At 41.2% G+C, this 19,879-nt stretch overlaps 2 protein-coding genes across 4 annotated transcripts in view; one reads left to right on the forward strand and one right to left on the reverse strand.

The window, feature by feature from the left end:
* SPATA6L (spermatogenesis associated 6 like) overlaps nucleotides 1-3,780 on the reverse strand; it is a 29,108-nt gene extending 25,328 nt beyond the window's left edge. For 2 of the 3 annotated variants that reach the window (XM_048502842.1, XM_048502839.1), the window contains exons 1-4: nucleotides 3,666-3,780; nucleotides 2,594-2,731; nucleotides 1,543-1,591; nucleotides 1,021-1,062 (exon numbers count right to left, since the gene is read on the reverse strand). In XM_048502842.1, the coding sequence (XP_048358799.1) occupies nucleotides 1,021-1,062; nucleotides 1,543-1,591; nucleotides 2,594-2,731; nucleotides 3,666-3,704 (268 nt within the window). In that variant the 5' untranslated portion in view covers nucleotides 3,705-3,780. The remainder of the gene's footprint in view (nucleotides 1-1,020; nucleotides 1,063-1,542; nucleotides 1,592-2,593; nucleotides 2,732-3,665) is intronic. The other variant, XM_048502841.1, reaches the window with a different exon arrangement.
* Nucleotides 3,781-5,481: 1,701 nt separating this feature from the next.
* On the forward strand, nucleotides 5,482-16,059 carry CDC37L1 (cell division cycle 37 like 1, HSP90 cochaperone). The gene is made up of 7 exons (XM_048503108.1): nucleotides 5,482-5,666; nucleotides 8,570-8,851; nucleotides 9,898-9,988; nucleotides 10,280-10,395; nucleotides 11,106-11,228; nucleotides 14,166-14,330; nucleotides 15,471-16,059. Exons 1-7 carry the CDS (start codon nucleotides 5,592-5,594, stop codon nucleotides 15,552-15,554), a joined length of 936 nt encoding a protein of 311 aa, XP_048359065.1. The 5' UTR covers nucleotides 5,482-5,591; the 3' UTR covers nucleotides 15,555-16,059.
* Nucleotides 16,060-19,879: the final 3,820 nt, after the last annotated feature.

Consider the following 19,879-nt stretch of genomic DNA (forward strand, 5'->3'; position numbering starts at 1 on the left):
ATAAGGATCCCAGCACATTAGTGTGGTACAGAAGCAAGAATACTGGACTGTAATCAGAGAAACCCAGCTTCAAACCCTCAGCCGTGAAGCTCAGTCAGTATTTTTCAGTTCTATCCACCTCACAGCATTGTTATGAAGATAAAATTGATGGTGAACTGGGCGGGGGGGGGGGGGACACTGATGAGCATTGCTGAGCTTCTAGCAGGAAAGCAGAATAAAAAATTGATAGTATTTCTTGCAACTCCTGTGCATTACATAAGATTCTGGGATGTATTTTTCATTTTTTGCATATATAGTTCCTTCACACAGACATTCATCCAGGCCTCATCATCCCTCTGAATTAACTGAGAGAACAGTACTAGGACACACCAACACTCTTCCTCTGTCTGCCCATTGCAGAGGAAGATCGGTAATGTACAGAAAGAGTGGGGAGGTTTGTCAGCCACTACTGACCTTTTTAGTGAAGTTTCCAAAGAAACGTTTGAGATCTCCAAACAGTAGTTTGAAAACCAACTTAGTAAACTTCTCTTTTTTCAGACTTCCTTTCAAATGCCTGAAAATGGTAAACATATCCCACCATTTTTTAATCCTTGCTAGACTTGGTTTTGCGAACTCTTTAAACTTTTCTTCCTATCTTTTGCTTGGGGGAACTTCCCTTTCCAGTGTGGCAACATCTTTCTTACACTATGGTGATCTGCACAACACTTTGCAAATGACCTAAAGAAGGCTTATTCTGCCACCCTGTGTTCAGTTATCAGAGAGCCACAACACAGACACAAACCCGCACACACATAACCAGCTATATTTGCTACCATAAACTCTTATGCATGGAAACTGAAGATCCTACTTTTTCGATAAATGACTGCACAACTTTGCCTAGAACTTTTTCTTCTTTATATGTGGTTAATATTGATGATAGAGTTTGGAATATTAGAGGTAAAGTCCTAACGTCATTGTGATAGTCATCTCTTCATAATAAAGTTTATGGCAGTTTTAAATAATATTTCCTTCTCCATTTACCTGTAGGTATTAGTTCAGATAGCCGAAATTTTGTCACATTTCCTAAAAGAAGACAAATGAACAATGTTATTCATGACAGCTGAAGAGGTATTTCGCACTTAACTTATATTTTCACTAAACAGATGGAAGGATTCTGTAACTAACAACATACACACAGTTTTAATTTGCCTGAAAGCCACAACACAGAGACTCTCATTTCTTTCTCCCCTCTCTTCCTGCAAGCTCTATATTTCCTCTTATTCAGACCCAGAGTCACCCAAAAATGTCAGGTTGTTTCTAAGGCCAAAATGAATAAAAATACCCAAACTATTCAGGTAAAATTGGACTCCTTGCCCTTTTCATTGGTCACATATTCCTGATGTTATTGCAGAGGAACAGAAAATAGCTGGAATGACCCACAAACCACAGACAGCAAATGAGCTTTTCTCTCAGAGCCACACAAAAATATTTAAGAGAAACTCACAGGTTATATCAATATACAGTACATCTGTGATAATCATAGAATACACTTTAGGGACTTACTTCCTAGCAGTTCTACTACAGCAATAGGGTCTTTAGCTTTTTCAAATACCTACAAAAAAGCAAAAGAAAGAATGTAATAATAAAGCCATTACATTGATTAAAGAGCTCTTCATTAACTGCTTTCACTGTTAAATTAATTATTAAACTGGTTTCATTAAAAAACATATCTACATTATCAAAGCTTTAATCTAGGTGCCTTTTTGATACTGCAGAATTAACTATTCAAAAATAAAATAAAATCTGCTAGAAGGAAAAGTGCTCTTTAATATTTTCTTTCTCTAGCGCATCAACACAGTAGAAGTAACAAGTCTGAGGATTATCTTTAGTATATACTTTAGTACATATGTCACTTAAAATTTGCCCACTTCAATTGATTGGCTAAAGGTTTGTCACTTCTGAATAAATCAAATGAAAGTTGTTATCCTAAAAGAAAAACAATACTGGCAACCCTATGCTAGCAGCAAGAAATTACTACCCAAGATCATTATGTTAAGAAATTCAGCAACGTTTCAGCCCCATTTACATCAATGGATGCATGGTTTTCTCAAGCCAAAATGAAAGGCCACAATCAGATAAATCCATAGGAAATTATCTGCAGTAAAACCAATGTAGAGTCACACTCTTTTAAGTCCACTGAAGTCAGTGGGGGAAGATGGATGTAACTCTATTAAGGATTGTAACATTAATGTCCTTTTCAAGCATTAGCATCATCTGTCTATCCAACTGGCTGAGAAAAATAACTCTTGAGTTGAAATATTTAGCCACTGTGTTCAGCAAAGCTCATCGTGATATTGTTTGCATTGGAAAAAAGCAATTTACAGTAGAGCCAAGTTACCAATGAAAATGTAAACAAAATATTCAGACCCTCTCCTCTCTTGACATTTGTTCTAGGTAAATATGCATGTCTACCCAACGCCTGTTATGTCCTGCTTGTCAATTTCTCGAGAGGCATGTAGCAGGCCACTGTTTAAACTTCACTGAAACTTTAGTCTGACCCTCCTGAAGTGTGTTCAAAGAAAAAAAATCAAGATTAAAACCTTTAATGGCTTACCTTTTCAAACCACATTTTCTCATGAAACAAGAGTGGGAAAATGGAAGGAAGGGATTCAGTTTCCTTGCTCTGACCCAGGATGCAAACAGTGAGATAAACATCATTCTTCTCTGTCAAGTATACTCCAGGACAAGTGACCTATGAAGACAGGAAAAGAAAGATCACACAGTTAGAAACAAGGGGGGCAGTAGTGTTCACATTGGTGTTCCATGGAACAACTATGTGTTCACACAGGTGTTCCATTTGCCATCAATTGCAAAACAAAGTGGTTATTTAAGATACTCAGAAGAGCTCAAAACAAGATGAATAATACAGGAACAGGAGAACTATAATTGTCACACAACTAGGAATCATTTACTTGGTCATTACATGTTATGAAGCATTCTATAATACAGATAATATATTTAGCACACCTCTTGTGACTTCTGCTTTGTATTTGTGATGTCATGCTGCTTGGATCCAAACTCCAAAAAGTCACAAACGATGGTGAGTCCTCGCTCTGTGCCTTAGATGCATGTCACTTCAGGCTATTCATGATACTCTACACCATTTCTTCTTCTATCAGTGATTTTTTGGGCAACCAAACATCTACTTCTGCTCACAGAATCCATGCAAGTCTCGTGACGCAGTGCATATCATCAGAAATCCAAATATGTAATCAAAGGTTTCCTTTGGCAGTTGAAATTGGTTTTCAAGATTGAGATAAGCAGCCTTCCAAGGTTTAAAAGGGACAGTTACACATAAGAGAGTGCCTCTGGGTATATGCAGAGTGCCAAGAACTACCTGTAGATCCCAACCGGAGAAAGGCAGAGATTGCAAGTCTCTCTAGCTACTTTTAGGCAGGTCTGAGCTGTGAAAAAGTAGCATTTACAGACCAGCAATATCCCTGCTGCTCTAGCACATGCATAGGCACACCTTCTCCTGCCATCTAGACAATGGTGGGGGCGTTACAATCAGAGCACTGGAAAGACACGTGAAGAGAATAATGTGTTAAACAACTGACATTTCGGCTACCTAGTTGGGATTCTCCGCGGAGGTCTTGCACCCGCCCCGCCCTCTCTGTCCCTCTCACCGCATGGATCTGCAGCTCCACCACTACCTTCAGCGGCATCCCCACTCTCGGCCAGACCCAGGGGGCTCGGGGGGTGACAGAGGACTCCCGCCCTGCTTGTTCGTCCGCTGGTGCCAGCCGCACCTGGTCCCAGGGAAAGCGTCGCGTTGTCATGGAAACGCCAACGTTCCAACGCTGCTAGCGTGGAGGAGGGCTGAGGGGAGGGGCGTCCTCAGAGACATAAGCAATTAGTGTCTATTCGTGAGCAAGCCCCTGCTGGAATCTGTCCTACTGGGAACAGATTTAATTTTACTCTTGGCGGTGGAAGCACGCAAACGTCTGCGTGCAAGTGAGCCCTGGCATCGGGAGAGATCTGATGTGGCAGTTTTTATTAGATGCAACATAAGAACATAAGAACATAAGAACATAAGAACAAGCCAGCTGGATCAGACCAAAGTCCATCTAGTCCAGCTCTCTGCTGCTCGCAGTGGCCCACCAGGTGCCTTTGGGAGCTCACATGCAGGATGTGAACGCAATGGCCTTCTGCGGCTGTTGCTCCCGATCACCTGGTCTGTCAACCTTAGAGATGCGTTGTGGTGTGGGGGACGCTTTGCTGAGAAGCGAGAAAATGACTTACTGGATGCGGAGAATAACTTACTGGAGCATCTATGAGCACTGTGTTGAATCCTCAGAGCCGAACATACTGTCATTAACATGATTCATTCATAATTAAAGCATATGTCCAAATTAGGTGCCAACATATTGCCCTGAAGCCAAGTCAGCCCATTTCTGACCGCTGAGATAACGGTTGAAAACAAAACCTAGTATTTAAGGCTATTGACATTCTCCACGGAGACGAGACAGGACAGATTAAACTGGAATCGATCCTTTACTTAGTTCTGTAGAATTCAATAAATATTTTTACGGATGAAGTAAAAGCTGGAACAGGCTGGAACGGGCATTACACAAATAACGGGACCGCAAGAAAACAGTGGGATACATTTCAGAACGGGACAATGTTTTGGAAATCAGAACACAGAAATAGCATGCATTTAATAACCATTTTCAGGCCAAAATGTCTCTGAAACACCATGGAACGGGCCAGAATTAAATAACAGGACTGCCAAAAAAACCCCATAGTGCTTTGTGCTCTGATTTCCAAAATATTGTTCTAAAGTGCCTTCAACACATCCCAGCGTTTCTGTGTTCCTGTTAGCGGCTTAATGTCCGTTCCGGCTTTTACCCAGTCTCATATTTTTGTTGTAAATGCGCAGTCTATAAGATAAGGCTCAATAAGATAGAAGGTAATGGAGCATGCAAGACTCTTGCCTGCGGTTAAAAGTTTTCACGGGGGACGGGGCGAGGTTAGAGAAATCCAGTGCCTTTCAACTATAGTGTGGCAGGCAGAAATTCAGCAGGTCGAGCTTTTTCTTGCCCTGCATCTGCATGCCGCGACAAAATTCACCCTACTATTTTTCTGTTTGCCATTTCATCAGTTAAAGGCACCCGGAGCCTAGCCAAGGGGGAAAAAAGTATTCCAAGTGTGAGATGTTTACAGCGCCTAAATGTTGCTTCTACACGCCTGGATACTACAGACGTTTACTAAGAAACATTTAACTTTAATAAACCACCCTTTAAGTGAACAGTGGGCTTTACAAAATCATTATTACTCCCACATCTGCCCTCTCGAATTCAAACTAGCCATGCTTTGCTGTCGCGCAGCCGCACTAGGGCCTTCCTATCTCCTAGCAACCTCGAGGCGCACATTGTTGTGGTCACGTGGCAATTCCGGGAGGCGGGGTGGCATGATGAAGTCATAAGCACAGGACGTTTTGTTGTTGGTGGAAGTACCTCTGCTAATTTCCGGTGGGATCCATAACGGTCCCGGGTAGCCGCGTGAATCAGAGCAAGGCGACCCTATTTTTATCTGCCGCGACAGAGTGCGGGATGGCGATGTGGCCGCCGCGCTCTCACGATTTATGCCCGAATCGAGAAGAGGAGCTGCGGCCACCTGACTTGCAGGTACCGTCTCTCTCCGTGTGGAAGCACCGCTCCTTTTTCGGGAGATGCTTGGGCATCATGTCCCTGAAGTTCCGCCTCTTTTCTATTAGTGGGACACGGAGAAAAAGGGCGGCGGCTGTCGGGCCCGGTATTATTCCCAAGAGGAACGGAACCCCCATCCTTGACTGGCTTCTGGACAGTCCCACCACGAAGGGATTCCTTCGGGAGGGCTCAGATTCATCTCTGGCTCCGCAGGCTGAGCTGGCCATTTCTCTTTAATTTTACCTCTGTACTCGATTCATCTGATTTGTGTCACTCCGCCGTTTTGTTCCACGTGGGCGTCCAGGCGGATCACAAAATCCATCAACAACTCAGCCAATTTGCCACGCGCACCAAACAAGGGGTGGTTCCACATCTTCCAACTTTTCAGTTCTTTGTGGCCCTACTGTCCTGGCTCTTGTTCCACTTTCAAGGATCTAACCCAAAATCTCTCTCTTACCTCCCCGTCTCAGTTCGGAAGCAGCCAGAGATTTTTCAGCCTCTGTAGGGTATAGCTGCTTCTCTGTGTAGGAGCGACGGACAGGAAGGGAGTTCTGGCCCTCTCTGGCGGTATCGGTTTTAGTCTTAAAAAACTGGAGAGAGGAGGGGAGTGAGACACTATGTAAAACAGGTGGCTGTTCTGATGCAGCTGGGCACCTCTTTTGTCAAGCTTTCCTCAACTTAAGCTGAATTGAGGCTCGGCCATTGAGCAGTCATTGCTTGCTCTCTCCCTACCCCCCAGCCCCAGCTTTGACCGTTTTCCTTTGCATCTTGGATGCTCTTGAGGAGGAGAAGCCAAGGGCCAAATCTGATCATTTCTGCTACAGACAGTCATACATTTGGCTTTTTATTTATGTTGTTTACAAGCTGCTTTTGTCATTGATATGATGTATTAGGATTAGAATTGCAGAAATCTGAAAGCAGAGGTGAGACAAAGCATAAGTATCAACATACGTTAGTAGACAATGCAGAAAACATATAGTGGGATCACATAGCAACAGATACTATACACCAGGAATTCACAATTCCTAAGGTTTCTAAACAGTTTCATTATAATAATCTTGTGTAACAATGCCCTCCTGAATTATTGGGTTTTCTATAATTTGCAGAATGTTTGTGGTGAGAGCATGCCAAACACTGCCTTGACTGTCTTTTTGGCTTATATAAAAAAGCAGGAGGACTATGAAGAGATGAAAATCCCACTTTTCCCCTTTTTACAACATCTTCAGTTTGGCCTTTTGCCTTCTTTTGTTTTCAGTGAATTGCTGTCTTGTTGTGTCTATTCCCTCAGGAGACTAAAGGGCATTCATTAACCCCCATGTCACTGCAGTTGCAAGGATGTTAGTATGTTTACTATTTTGAAAAAATCTTGTTTACCCTTGCCATTCTTGGCCTGCTAAAAGAAGAAGAGTTTTGATTTATATTCTGCCTTTCTCTCCTGTAAAGAGCCTCAAGGCGGCTTACAAACTTTTCCCCTTCTCCCCACAACAGACACCTTGTGAGATATGTGGGCTGAGAGAGTTTGAAGAGAACTGTGATTAGCCCATTGTCACCCAGCAGACTTCATGTGTTGGAGTGGGGAAGTAAATCCAATCCATCAGATGAGTCTGCTGCTTATGTGGAGGAGTGGAAAAGCAAACTTGGTCCTCCAGATTAGAGTCCACCTACTTTTAACCACAACAGCACACTGTCTCTCTCTAGGGTTTTTGTTAGTTGGTTCCTTTTAATGAAAAATCTTCTCCAAAGTACCATTCATATGGGCGAGGGGTGGTGGTGATGGTAGTGAACAAAAAATTCTCTCTTGAGCATACTAAAAGGGCATGGAATAGGAAATTGAAAAGTAATCATTGAATGGAGAGCACCCCACAGCATGTGTGTGTGAATCTGTCTGTTGTACATAAAAATACTGAAACAGAGACAAACTTTGTCCTGCTGATTTACATGGAAGGAATCCTTGTATTTAATGGGATCTACTTCCATGTGACTGTACATAGGAATTTAACTACATAGAGTATATTTATTCTGTATTGGTTAATATGAGTTACAAAAATGTGATCTTGCATATCATGCGAAGAGGCTATTTTATGTCTTTGGTGCTATATTTATACAATAATTTTGTAGGGAACGTGGCAGTATATTTCAGAATAGTTCTGATTTGTAGCAGTGAGAAAGTGACATCTTTCCTTGTATATGCAAAATTATGTTTTTGTACTCCAATAATCATATAGAATTTTCCTTTCAAAGTACCAGTGATTTGGAGACTGTCTCTTGGCTTTGCAAAGGTTAGTAATAGCTATCTGAGCAAGGTGTTGGTTTGGATCATTTTTACCCTCTTGATACTGCTATATCAGATTTTGAACTAACCTTTTCCTAGCATGAGAATAGACTTGCCCTGTAGAAATGAGTTTGCCCCGTCAAAATTACCTTTGCCAAAACATCTTTAAAAGGAACCATGCTTTGGTTCAGTCCTATTATTTTTACTTAGAAATGAGCACTCATAGGCCTCTTGTGGTTCTCATGATTCAAAATTACAGCAATCCAAACATAAAATTATTAAAACAAAAAAGTGCTAAACAAAGCCCAGCAAAAAGCACATATATGTTAGCTGTAAGCCACTAGGATTTTTTTCCCCGGAGGTGACCAACTGTCAGCCTGCTTCTGTGAGTAATTGTCTAGTAGAAAATATGTATGAAAGGCGTTCTAATTAAATCATGTATGCAAGTTTATCCTTGTAATTTCATAACCTCAAATAACTATTCTTATGTAACTGCTTAGTATACAATATCTTATGCAAGAGTGTATGTAAAAGAGCTTTTCTATTTGCTGATATTCCATAAAACCCAGTCTGCTTCATTCCAAAATAATTAAAAGTTTTTTTCATGCAGATTTATAGTGACGGAATTGAAATGGCCTGCCAGCAACAAAAGGAATTTGTGAAGAGTTCTGTGGAATGCAAGTGGAATTTAGCAGAAGCCCAGCAGAAACTTGGCAATCTAGCCCTGCACAACTCCGAATCCTTAGACCAAGAGCACGCCAAGGCACAGGCAGCAGCTACAGAGCTGAGATATAGTGAAGAAGAATGGCGCCGGAAAGAAGAGGCATTAAGGCAACGGGAAAGGCAGGATCAGTGGAACATAGATTTTGTTAGCAAGGAAGTATTTAATAAGGTATGAACTAATTGATTTCTAAACAACAGAAACACAGGCATAGATTCTTCAGAACATTTTTAAATGGGCCTTTAGTGCCTGCTGCTGTTGAATCTTTGTGTATTCTTTACCTATATTTCTGACAGGATGCTGGAGTGAGGGTTGTGATTAAGCTACCAGAAATGTAATATAGGATAAACATTTCATTTTTTTCAGTTACACTGATCTAAATTTTAAAATCAAGAAGTGGGCTTTTATTCCAAATGATGGTTTTAGCCTGTGTTCGTAGTGTCATGTGTGATCTGGAACAGAGCTGATCAGATGCTAATTGCATAACTGCCAGGACTTACAGTTCAGTTCTGTGCTTGGTTATGTGCACATAGACTTTTTGCTTTCGTTTGGTTTGGGTGTGTCTTATTCTGCATAGGTTTCAGCTGCTAAAGTTTTTGTCTTTCTGCCGCTCAAAAATAATCTTGTTGAATGGTTGCATGGAGAACATATTTTTAAAAATTACAGAAGCAGGCATGAAGTATGATCCACAGGCCATTTTAGTTACTGTGGTTGAATTAATTCCCTGTGCCTAGGATCCACAAACATTTGCATAGACTGAACCATTTCCACCTACGGAGCACAATTTTCTGAACTCTTTTTCACTGGAGACAGAGCCCCCTGAATTGCTGCTCCGTGCTACAAGCGGAAGAAGCAGAAAGAAAGTTGTACTCTACAGATAGAAATCCTTTTGTCTGTGGAAGCAGTCCAGTGGATTTTAGTAGAATAGATTGGATTACTAGATTCTTAATATATACATGTGTAATATATTACATGTGTATGGATGTATGACTTTAGTGCAGATTCAGTATCTGACATAGTTAGCAGAAGTCCCCTCATCCTAACAGCAACTCTGAGAAAGAAGTAATTTGGGGAATTTTTATTTAGCTTCAGAAGCCTATTGTTTTTTGTGCTATGCATGGTTTCCATTGGTAGATGACTCTTGAATGCTTTCCCATGTAAGATCCTTTTACTAAAAGATGTCGGGTGTTGACCACTGTTGAAATTCTGTTTACCAGAGTTTCATTAATCAAAAGGAAAGGAAAGAAACAGAAGAAGATGCATCTAAATCTTTCATGCAGAAACATGAGCAAAAGATTAGACATTTTGGTAAGTACCAGGCTTCTTTAACCTTTTTAGCACTGATGTTACATCAGCTCTTTAAAATCCTATGTAGAAAGTATAGCATTTGGCCAAATGATCATATTAGACTTGCTTTACTTTTTAGCTTGATGGTGATCTTGAGTGACTTAACTGAAGGTTATAGTACTCAAGGAAGAGGAATGCAGTGAAGTAGCTTCCCACATATTATAATACTTGGATAGCCAACTTTGGACTTAATTTGTATCAAAGCATTTCTGCAAAATAAATTATTTTACTCACCCCTTATTGTTTTTCTAGGAATGTTGAGTAGATGGTTTGACAGTCAGCGATTTCTTTCTGAACATCCCTATCTTGTCTGTGAAGAAACTGCTAAATATCTCATTCTGTGGTGTTTCCATCTAGAAGCTGAAAAGGTATTACTTAACAGTCTCCAGTTTCGTTTTTCCACATCACCCTGTCTATTCTGAGCCAAGGCTGTTCCCCATTTTTTTTAATTTGTATTTGTGTCTGGGCATCTTAATGCACTGGGAAAAGTATACAACATCCAAAGGATGTTTTGAAGTTACTGGCAGCCTTTTATCATGTGATAATTGTGGTCTGTCAATTGAACTTGTTCATCGTGGAATTGGTGGAGGATAATATTCAGATCAGATTTTGAAGGAGCCACTCTGGTACTTCAAATGAACCTAGCAGTTTACTTGTACCATGCCATCTTCTATTCTGTTTAGTTAGTCTTGGCCAGGGAGATGCTATTGCCGTGGTGGCGAACCTTTGGCACTCCAGATGTTATGGACTACAATTCCCATCAGCCCCTGCCAGCATGGCCAATTGGCAGGGGGTGATGGGAATTGTAGTCCATAACATCTGGAGTGCCAAAGGTTTGCCACCACTGTGCTATTGTTTACATTGTGATCAAGTGCAAGATGCCATTAAAGAAATGGTACATTCATTTTTTACAGGCAGTGTTAGTTCCGGTCCGACATCTAGTTTACCTGTCGTTGTCCTGCATGCTTTGCAGCATCCTTTCTCAACTGCAACTGGAAACTCTTACCAGGATTGTTGCAGCTCTTTCGAATCCTTTGGTCTTGCTTTGACTGTACTTTGTGGTCATATCTATTTTCAGAAAGGAGCTTTGATGGAGCAAGTGGCCCACCAAGCTGTTGTGATGCAGTTTATTATTGAAATGGCCAAAAGCTGTAATGTGGATCCTCGAGGCTGTTTTCGTCTGTTTTTTCAAAGAGCTAAAGTGAGTTGTGCTTTCTCTTTAATTGCGGGTGTGTGTGCTTTGAGTAGGTGTGAAGAATTTGTATTGATGGCCTAGCAGAAGGTTTTCTGATCACATCTCATAAATATGTATCTGGTGGTGGTAATACAAGCGCATCACATTTTGAATAAGCCAAAATTGTGTAGCAATACCAAATGCCCTGAAGGCATTGCTTCCTTGGCTCCTGTCCTGCCTTAGATTCTGCGTCACCCTTGCCACTACTCTTTGAAATGCCACTTACTCTCCATGTAGAATATTCTGTTATGTTGTGGAATAATTTTGATTTTTTCTGTAACAGAAATTACAACTTATGAAATTGTTGAGCAGAGCACACCACATAATCATTAACCATGGACATGTATATATCTACCCTGTTTATCATGCATGCATACCTGTGCATCACTCTCCTTGGTCACACACATAGTCATACATTTCTCTCTGTGTATTTGCACATATATCTTCAAATATTTCCTTGGAATTTATACAGACTGTTTATATCACTATGATACAGGAGGGGCTCCCTGAGGGAGGGACAAAGGTGAATAAGCAGGTGCTAGGGAGAAGTTTCTTGCTTAAGGTTTATTTGCTGTTTTCTTGCCACAGCATCTGTGCCAATGACATGCATGGGATTCCTGCCTAACTCTCAGTGGTGGCTTTTTTGGAGGGTGCTTGGGGTTCATGGACTATGGGAAATAAAGATCAGTTTCTATTGACTCCATCATTCACAAGATCTGTTTTTTATTTTATTAGATTTGTATCCCACCCTTTCCTAACTCAGGATCAGCATGGCTAACAACAAAAATAATCCAATCAGTTAAAATATATATATATGTATTATATAAAATATATAAAATAATCCAATCAGTTAAAATACATATACACACACACACACTCACACTAAAAATCGTATTACTTTTTACGTTACGATTGGTGCCCTCAACGTTAAATTCAGTGTGGAGATAAAGGGAAGGGAAGGCAGAACCAAAAAAAGCCAATAACAACTAATGAAATGGAAGTAAGGGTAGGAGATAGGGAAGCCAGCCAATATGTGATGGTCACGCTGCCTGCAGCCATAGGCCTGACGGAACATCTCAGACTTGCAGGGCCTGTAGAATTGAGCCAGAGTTTGGGTCTCAGTTGATAGAAAGTTCCACCAGAGCCGGAAGGCTGTGACTTTGGCTGAGGACAGCCAGATGTTTCTTTGGGGAGGTGTATTGGGAGAGGCAGTCCTGCAGGTATGGTCTCAGACCATTTAAGACTTCAAAGGTTAATACCAAACCCTTGAACCTGATCCAGTATTCAACTTACAGCCAGTGCAGCTGGTGGAGCACTGATTGTGTGCGTCGTCTCCATGGCATTTATGTAAGGACCCTTTCTGCTGCACTTTGGACCAACTGAAGATTTTGTAGCTGCCTCAAGGGTAGCCCTGCATGGAGTGAGTGACAGTAGTGCAACCTGCAGGGGACTGTTGCATAGATCTCTGGGACTATGTTGGTAACAGGTAACAGGTGAAACAGGTAAGGCAAGAGCAGCCTAACCTGGTGAAGGTGGGAAAATGTCGCTCTGGCTACATTTTGACCTGAGCCTCCACTGAAAGGGATCCAACACATTATTCTGAGGCTGAGTATATTACCTCTCCACCGTCCTTCTAAATGGCTTAATAAGGAGGTTGACAAGCTTCAGAAAGTTGAGAGACTTCAGTCACCAACTCAGCTTTTTTAAAATGAGCTAATAATGTAAGATTAGACTCATTTTAGAGTCAGTATGTTGCAGTAAATGTCAAACTAGGAGCTGGGAGGCCCAGGTTTGAATCCCCACTTTGCCATGGAAGCTTACTGGGTGCCTCTGGGCCATATGCAGACTCTCTGTCTAACCTACCTCATGGAGCTGTGAAGATGAAATGAAGAAGAGAAAAATGGGGTCTCCCATGGGCAGAAATAGGGGGTATAAATGAAGTAAATAAATACCAGAGTCTTGATGGTGGTTCTTAAATATGGAATTACATATTTTAAATGATCTACATTTCATTTCTCTAAATAGACTCATGGACTGTGCTTGGCCTGAGCACAGCAAAGGAAAGTGATGCCTAAAAATAATCACCATGTGTTGATGATAGCTGTGGAAAAAAATCAGTTTCCCTTTCAAGTCCTGGGTCAAACACACTTGCAAAGGAATGGCTTCAGCTTTAAAGAGGGACACTAGGAATCTGTTCATTGTAGGCTTTGTCTTTTAGTGCCTAGTTTAATTCTGTGTCTTTTAGTGCCTAGTTTAATTCTTTGACGTTCAAGGATGCACTTTTCATATTTCTAATCAAAATTACATTCAAAGTTGCTCTTATATTTAAATTATTACTGCAGGAAATGTTTATGCACAAAATTTACATAGTTCAGTATATGAATAGTTTGAAAGAGGGCCATTCCTTCATTTTTAGTTTCTCTCTATAGGCGGTATGCAACTATAGCTATCCACAAGGCTGGGTGCATGCCAAGATTCTATGAGAGTTCAAAATTCCGCTTTCTTATCATCCGTTCTCTCATTATTTTAAGAAGGGAGAGAGTTTCTAGTTCTTGTGCTTGCAACAATGCTTCATAGTGTGTGGGCAATATTTATTGAACTCTCAGAAGTCAGCAGGGTTGTAGAATAAGATTTCTGTAGGTTACTAGTAGGGTTGTGTGGTTCTGTATGGCTATTTGCTGATCAACTTAGTGTGGAGGGAGACAAATCCTACAAAATAAAGACAAGTTACATGAATGTACTCAGTTGTCATATTTGTACAAGTCATTGCATTCAGCTTTTAGCACAGAATGTGGATAACCTGGTCAGATAATTTTATTTTGCTTTTTTACTTTATATTTGTAGCCATGAACATGAAACCACTTAATTTCTTGTGAATTGCTATTGTTGTTGTTGTTTTGACAGATGGGAGAAGAAGGCTATTTGGAGGCTTTTAAAAATGAACTTGAAGCATTCAAATCAAGAGTGAGAATTTGTTCGCAGTCCCAAAATTTTCAGGCAATGTCTGTTCAGAATCCTTCAGTTCATACCAGCTTGAATTCTATAGGAGGGTTTGCATGTTTTCCACAGGTAGGTCTTGTTATGTAGTTTTCTGCTACTTTTAACATTTAGTACAGGGGTAGGGAACCTGCGGCTTTCCAGATGTTCAGGAACTACAATTCCCATCAGCCTCTGTCAGCATGGCCAATTGGCCATGCTGGTAGGGGCTGATGGGAATTGTAGTTCCTGAACAACTGGAGAGCCGCAGGTTCCCTACCCCTGATTTAGTAGTATCTGCTTGGAAGAAATTTGTTTCTTTTCTCCGTTAACTTCCCAGTGTTAACAAACAGAAACATTTTCACCAGAGTGGTGTAGTAGTTAGTTTGCAAGTTAGTTACTATCTAAGGCCTTTTCTGCACAGGTACGGGCAGGGGTGCATTGGCATAAACAATGCCAACGCGCACCCCACCCCCCCTGGACCGTTCACATGGATGGTCCCAGTAGGGGTGCAGGTGGCGGCTCAGCCTTCGCACAGGCGGCGCCATCCCTGAACGCCGTATCTCATCTTCTGGCTTCCGGCGCATCACAGAGGCCAGGGAACACACACACACACCGACAGGCTGCCGTTCGTGCGGCAGCAGTTGGAAGACACTGCTTCCAAAAAACCTCGCTCAGGGAGCGAGGTTCGGAAGCAGCATCTTCACGCCACTCAGGGGGGTGAGGCCGGCACTGCTGCAATGCAGCTGCGCCAGCTGTTCGAACCCCTCCCCAGGGACGGTGTTTTTGCTGTCCCTGGGGCGCTCTATTCCGCCCATGTGGAAAGAGCCTAAGTCTCAGGTTCTAAAATGTCCCCGCTTCTAAAATGCAGGAGAGGAGAGTGATTTAACCTACTTACGAACCCCATTGCAGATAAAGGTGAGGTTTAAATGAATTAATTAAACATCAGCAGAGGGGAAAGGAAGTTCCAAGACTACTTTAGTGGCCTCCCAAAAACTGTTGCCAGCATAGCTCTCAACAATGGCTAATAGCAGTTTATTAGTGAAAAATTACTTTTATGTATGTTTCTAGAATGACTATAAGATGATTGGCAATTACCTTGGGGATGGTATTGAAGTCACAGGTGGCCAGGAGGGAAGCTGGAAGTTTCGTCCAACATTGTCTTGACATCTGAGTTTCAAATGAGATGTTTGCCCAGAAGTGATTTCCTGGTCTTTATTCTCTTTGTTACAGAATTCAGAGTCGCTTCAAAGCTGTAGTGGGAACTCGGTGGTACACAGGGATGAGGAAGAACCCAAAATGATGGATACCGTATAGAACTCCTAAGACTGTAGAGCCCAGCTGCTCTTATTGCTATGAGAAGAACATGCTGACTTTATGGAGACTTATTTTAAGGGTGCTGCACTTTAGTTTGGGTGTCTGTTTTTTGGAGAGAGGATAATCCAAAAACACACTTGTCCTTTGTTTGGAAAATGTGCTGCTAGGATTTTTATTTTCTTTTGTGTTTTAGGAGAGGGATTCTTGTCTGTTGCTGAATGTGAAACTGGAGGTTTCTTCTGTTACTACTATACTCTGCCTTTTTAAATTTTAGGAATCAAAGTGGGGGGAAATCTGCACAGTTGCAATGTTTACAAATGGTTGATTCTAGGAGGGATCTGCTTTAATTTTATTAGACATGCCCATGTCTCACTCTGGATATGGAAAGCATTGTTATACATTCTACTGCTTGCATTGTAAGCGCTCAAATCTAATTTTTATCATGAGTAGCAATAAATCAGTGGTTGCTAGCAACACTGCTGATCTGGATGGCTGGGGGGGGGGGGTGAGGGAGAAAGCACTGGCCTTTTATCTCTGCCGCAAGGATGACTTTTTTATTTTCTGCTTTTGGCCAAAGGATTTTTGTTTGTTGCTTTTATTTTTTTGCCATTAACCTAAGTTAATGTACAAGTGGCAACAGTTGTCTAGATCGAATGTAAAAACAGTATTTTCTAGAGGTGTTGTTACAGGGAATCTAGCTTTCCTAGAACAGAGGAATGGTTTAACACATATCTACCAGTAGGCATTAAGAAGGGAAGAGAAATCAAGATTCATTTTGTGTCCAAATAACACTCGCGATAATTTTTTAAGTTGAGTATTTAAAGGAAGTCATGTGCCAAATCCAGACAATTTTTTTCCTTTAATCAAATTGTATTGAGTGTGAAGCTTAAGGCTTCAGCAGGGCAAGTCTTCAGTTGGCATTTTAAAATGAAAACATCTCCAGTACCCAAACAATGGGCTTGTAGACTCCTAGTCCCAGGGTGTTTTCCATGTACACCAAGTTTTGTCATCTTTACATGAAAATCACTCATGATTCCCACAGAAACATTTCACCATCTCTTACCCTTCTTCTCCTTGAGTAATCACCCAGTTGTACCGTAGCTTTTGCTTCTTCAGCTTAATCATCCTTGACGTAGACACAGGTTGAAAACACAAATGGGCTGTTGCTGTTAGTGTCAGTGCACTTTTAGCCCTCGCAGGGGCATGGGTAGAATCAAACCCAGAATCAGGAAGACATGCTAGATTTTAATCTGGAAACTTGTTTGCCATTGTTCCCTTGTTCCTTACTTCATCTGGGAGAAAGGGCAATCCAAAGGGAAACCTGCCATCAGGTTGCAGAGGAGTTATATAAATACATCGGGTAGAACTTCATGTACAAATACATGGGGTAGAACTGCGTATACAACCAAGCCTTTATGGCAGGTGCTAAGCTTTTAAAAAAGGAACAGTGACTTGTCAGTTTAGCAATAGGACCTGTTGTAGAAGAAGCTGTAACTGAGAATCAGGTTGTACATGATTTTCTCAGTATTTTCACAATTGCTTTATATTTTCATCTATTCAGTAAATAGTCTTAAGCATTCCAGCTAAACAAACAGAACCTGGTTGTGGGGGGCACATTCCACCAGCATGACCTATAGCAGTGGTGGCGAACCTTTGGCACTCCAGATGTTATGGACTACAATTCCCATCAGCCCCTGCCAGCATGGCATGCTGGCAGGGGCTGATGGGAATTGTAGTCCATAACATCTGGAGTGCCAAAGGTTTGCCACTACGGACCTATAGTTTATAAGTAAAAGGTGATATTGCTTTCCTCTGTTTCCTGAATATGTTGGGCTCATGTAGAATTGGAACTAAAACTGGTTCCCTTTACATTCAGTGTGTAAGATTGAGCGGCTTGGCCTTTCATTTCCTCAGGCAAGGAAACAAAAGATTATTCTTGCTTATGGTCACTTTACTGTAGGAAAAATGTTTGTGGTAGCTGTTAATGTTAGAAAAATAACTTCTTGACCAAGTCCTGTGCTTCCTTTGGGCTTATCTGAGATTCCTCTTTTGAAATTAATGCATATATGGAGGTATGCCCCATTGAAATCATTACCTCATGTGCATTAATAGGCCCATAAAAGGATTTGTTCCTAAAAGGAATTTACTGGGAAAGGTCCATAAAAACATTAAAGTGGCAAATTGTACAGGTTTTAGTAGAATATCAGATGAGATTCATTGGCAATTGTTTGAAAACAAAGCAACTTTTTAAAAAATATGGATTGATTTGTGAACTTGATGAAAAATAACGATTCAGAAAAAAAGACTGTGGACAAAGAACAGAAATCTTATGTAATCATTAACTTCCTTGTCAGGATGTCTGGAAACCTTTAGCTACTGAATGGATGAAGAGTCACCAAGAGAATGGAGCAACTGACTACCATTACATTTTTCATAATGGTTTACTGATTCTTCTGGGATTGTGTCCTGGGCAAGGATATGGAATTATGCTGACAATTGCCCTAGCTACTAAAGTTGTTTTATAATATGCAGTAGACTCCTATGGGTGGATGGATAGATTGGTGGATGGACGTCATGGGTATGTGAATATAAAACTTACAAGAGATATTTTCTCATGTAGAAGCAGAATACTTTTATTGTATTTTTTGCTGTCAGCTTACAGCCAAGCCATAGAAAACCCTTGGGGTTTTCAAGGCAAAAGATGTTCAGATAGGGGGAGTTTAATCATATGAACCAGCTGCATGAAGCCACTATGTGTTCTCCGTTACTTAAGAGTATTCCATTATCTAAACTTGTATTTCATTTGCACATTATCAGAAATTAGCCTGATGCTTTCTGGAGTTGCTAATACCATTGTAACTAGCAGATGTTTGGGGACTCTTGGAAGAAACTGATTGGTTTATATGCTAGTTCTGAAGTTGACCATTAAATTAACTGAAATAATTGGGCTTCCATGAAAATGGGCTTAGGATTGTCATGTTGGAATTAGTTCAGTTCGCAGTGGCAAACTTGGGTTTGCTGTTGAACATATACTCGGCTGCAGCCACTGGTATAAAATATAGACTTGCAAAATGTCTGTTCCATTCATGCTTTCTATTTTAAGAACATAAGAACAAGCCAGCTGGATCAGACCAGAGTCCATCTAGTCCAGCTCTTTGCTACTCGCAGTGGCCCACCAGGTGCCTTTGGGAGCTCACATGCAGGATGTGAAAGCAATGGCCTTCTGCGGCTGTTGCTCCCGATCACCTGGTCTGTTAAGGCATTTGCAATCTCAGATCAAAGAGGATCAAGATTGGTAACCATAAATCGACTTCTCCATAAATCTGTCCAAGTCCTTTTAAAGCTATCCAGGTTAGTGGCCATCACCACCTCCTGTGGCAGCATATTCCAAACACCAATCACACGTTGCGTGAAGAAGTGTTTCCTTTTATTAGTCCTAATTCTTCCCCCCAGCATTTTCAATGAATGCCCCCTGGTTCTAGTATTGTGAGAAAGAGAGAAAAATTTCTCTCTGTCAACATTTTCTACCCCATGCATAATTTTACACAGACTTCAATCATATCCCCCCTCAGCCATCTCCTCTCCAAATGAAAGAGTCCCAAACGCTGCAACCTCTCCTCATAAGGAAGGTGCTCCAGTCCCTCAATCATCCTTGTTGCCCTTCTCTGCACTTTTTCTATCTCCTCAATATCCTTTTTGAGATGCGGCGACCAGAACTGGACACAGTATTCCAAGTGCAGTCACACCACTGCTTTATATAAGGGCATGACAATCGTTGCAGTTTTATTATCAAGCTAAGCAGGGTCAGGTTAGGTATATTTGTGAAATGTATAAGGTTACTTAATATAACATAGATATGGCCTTTAACCACTTAAATTAGTACTATAGTGGCGTTTTCCCACCATTACAGAATGAGAGCGATCTATTTTCACAGTATTATTATTACAGAAATTGTAGATCTTTCAGGGTGGAAAAGAATTATCAAAATTGGTTCTGGTGGGTTTTCCGGGCTGTGTGGCCATGGTCTGGTGGATTTTGTTCCTAACATTTCGCCTGCATCTGTGGCTGGCATCTTCAGAGGTGTATCGCAGAGAAAAGTCACAGTGAAACAGACACTGTGTCACAGTGTGAAACAGACTTTTCTCTGTGATACACCTCTGAAGATGCCAGCCACAGATGCAGGCGAAACGTTAGGAACAAAATCCACCAGACCACGGCCACACAGCCCGGAAAACCCACTACAACCAGTTGAATCCGGCCGTGAAAGCCTTCGACAATTATCAAAATTCTTCAGCCTTGACTACTAGCCTTGCTGGGGGGATGAT

This window comes from Sphaerodactylus townsendi, linkage group LG07, assembly GCF_021028975.2.
Source record: "Sphaerodactylus townsendi isolate TG3544 linkage group LG07, MPM_Stown_v2.3, whole genome shotgun sequence".
In the NCBI taxonomy this organism is placed as follows: Eukaryota; Metazoa; Chordata; class Lepidosauria; order Squamata; family Sphaerodactylidae; genus Sphaerodactylus; species Sphaerodactylus townsendi.

Coding starts and splice junctions, on each gene's coding strand:
- CDC37L1 (XM_048503108.1), top strand. CDS start 5,592: ATGGCGATGTGGCCGCCGCGCTCTCACGATTTATGCCCGAATCGAGAA. Junction 10,396..11,105: donor TCCATCTAGAAGCTGAAAAG/GTATTACTTAAC, acceptor ATCTATTTTCAG/AAAGGAGCTTTGATGGAGCA. Junction 11,229..14,165: donor TGTTTTTTCAAAGAGCTAAA/GTGAGTTGTGCT, acceptor TTGTTTTGACAG/ATGGGAGAAGAAGGCTATTT.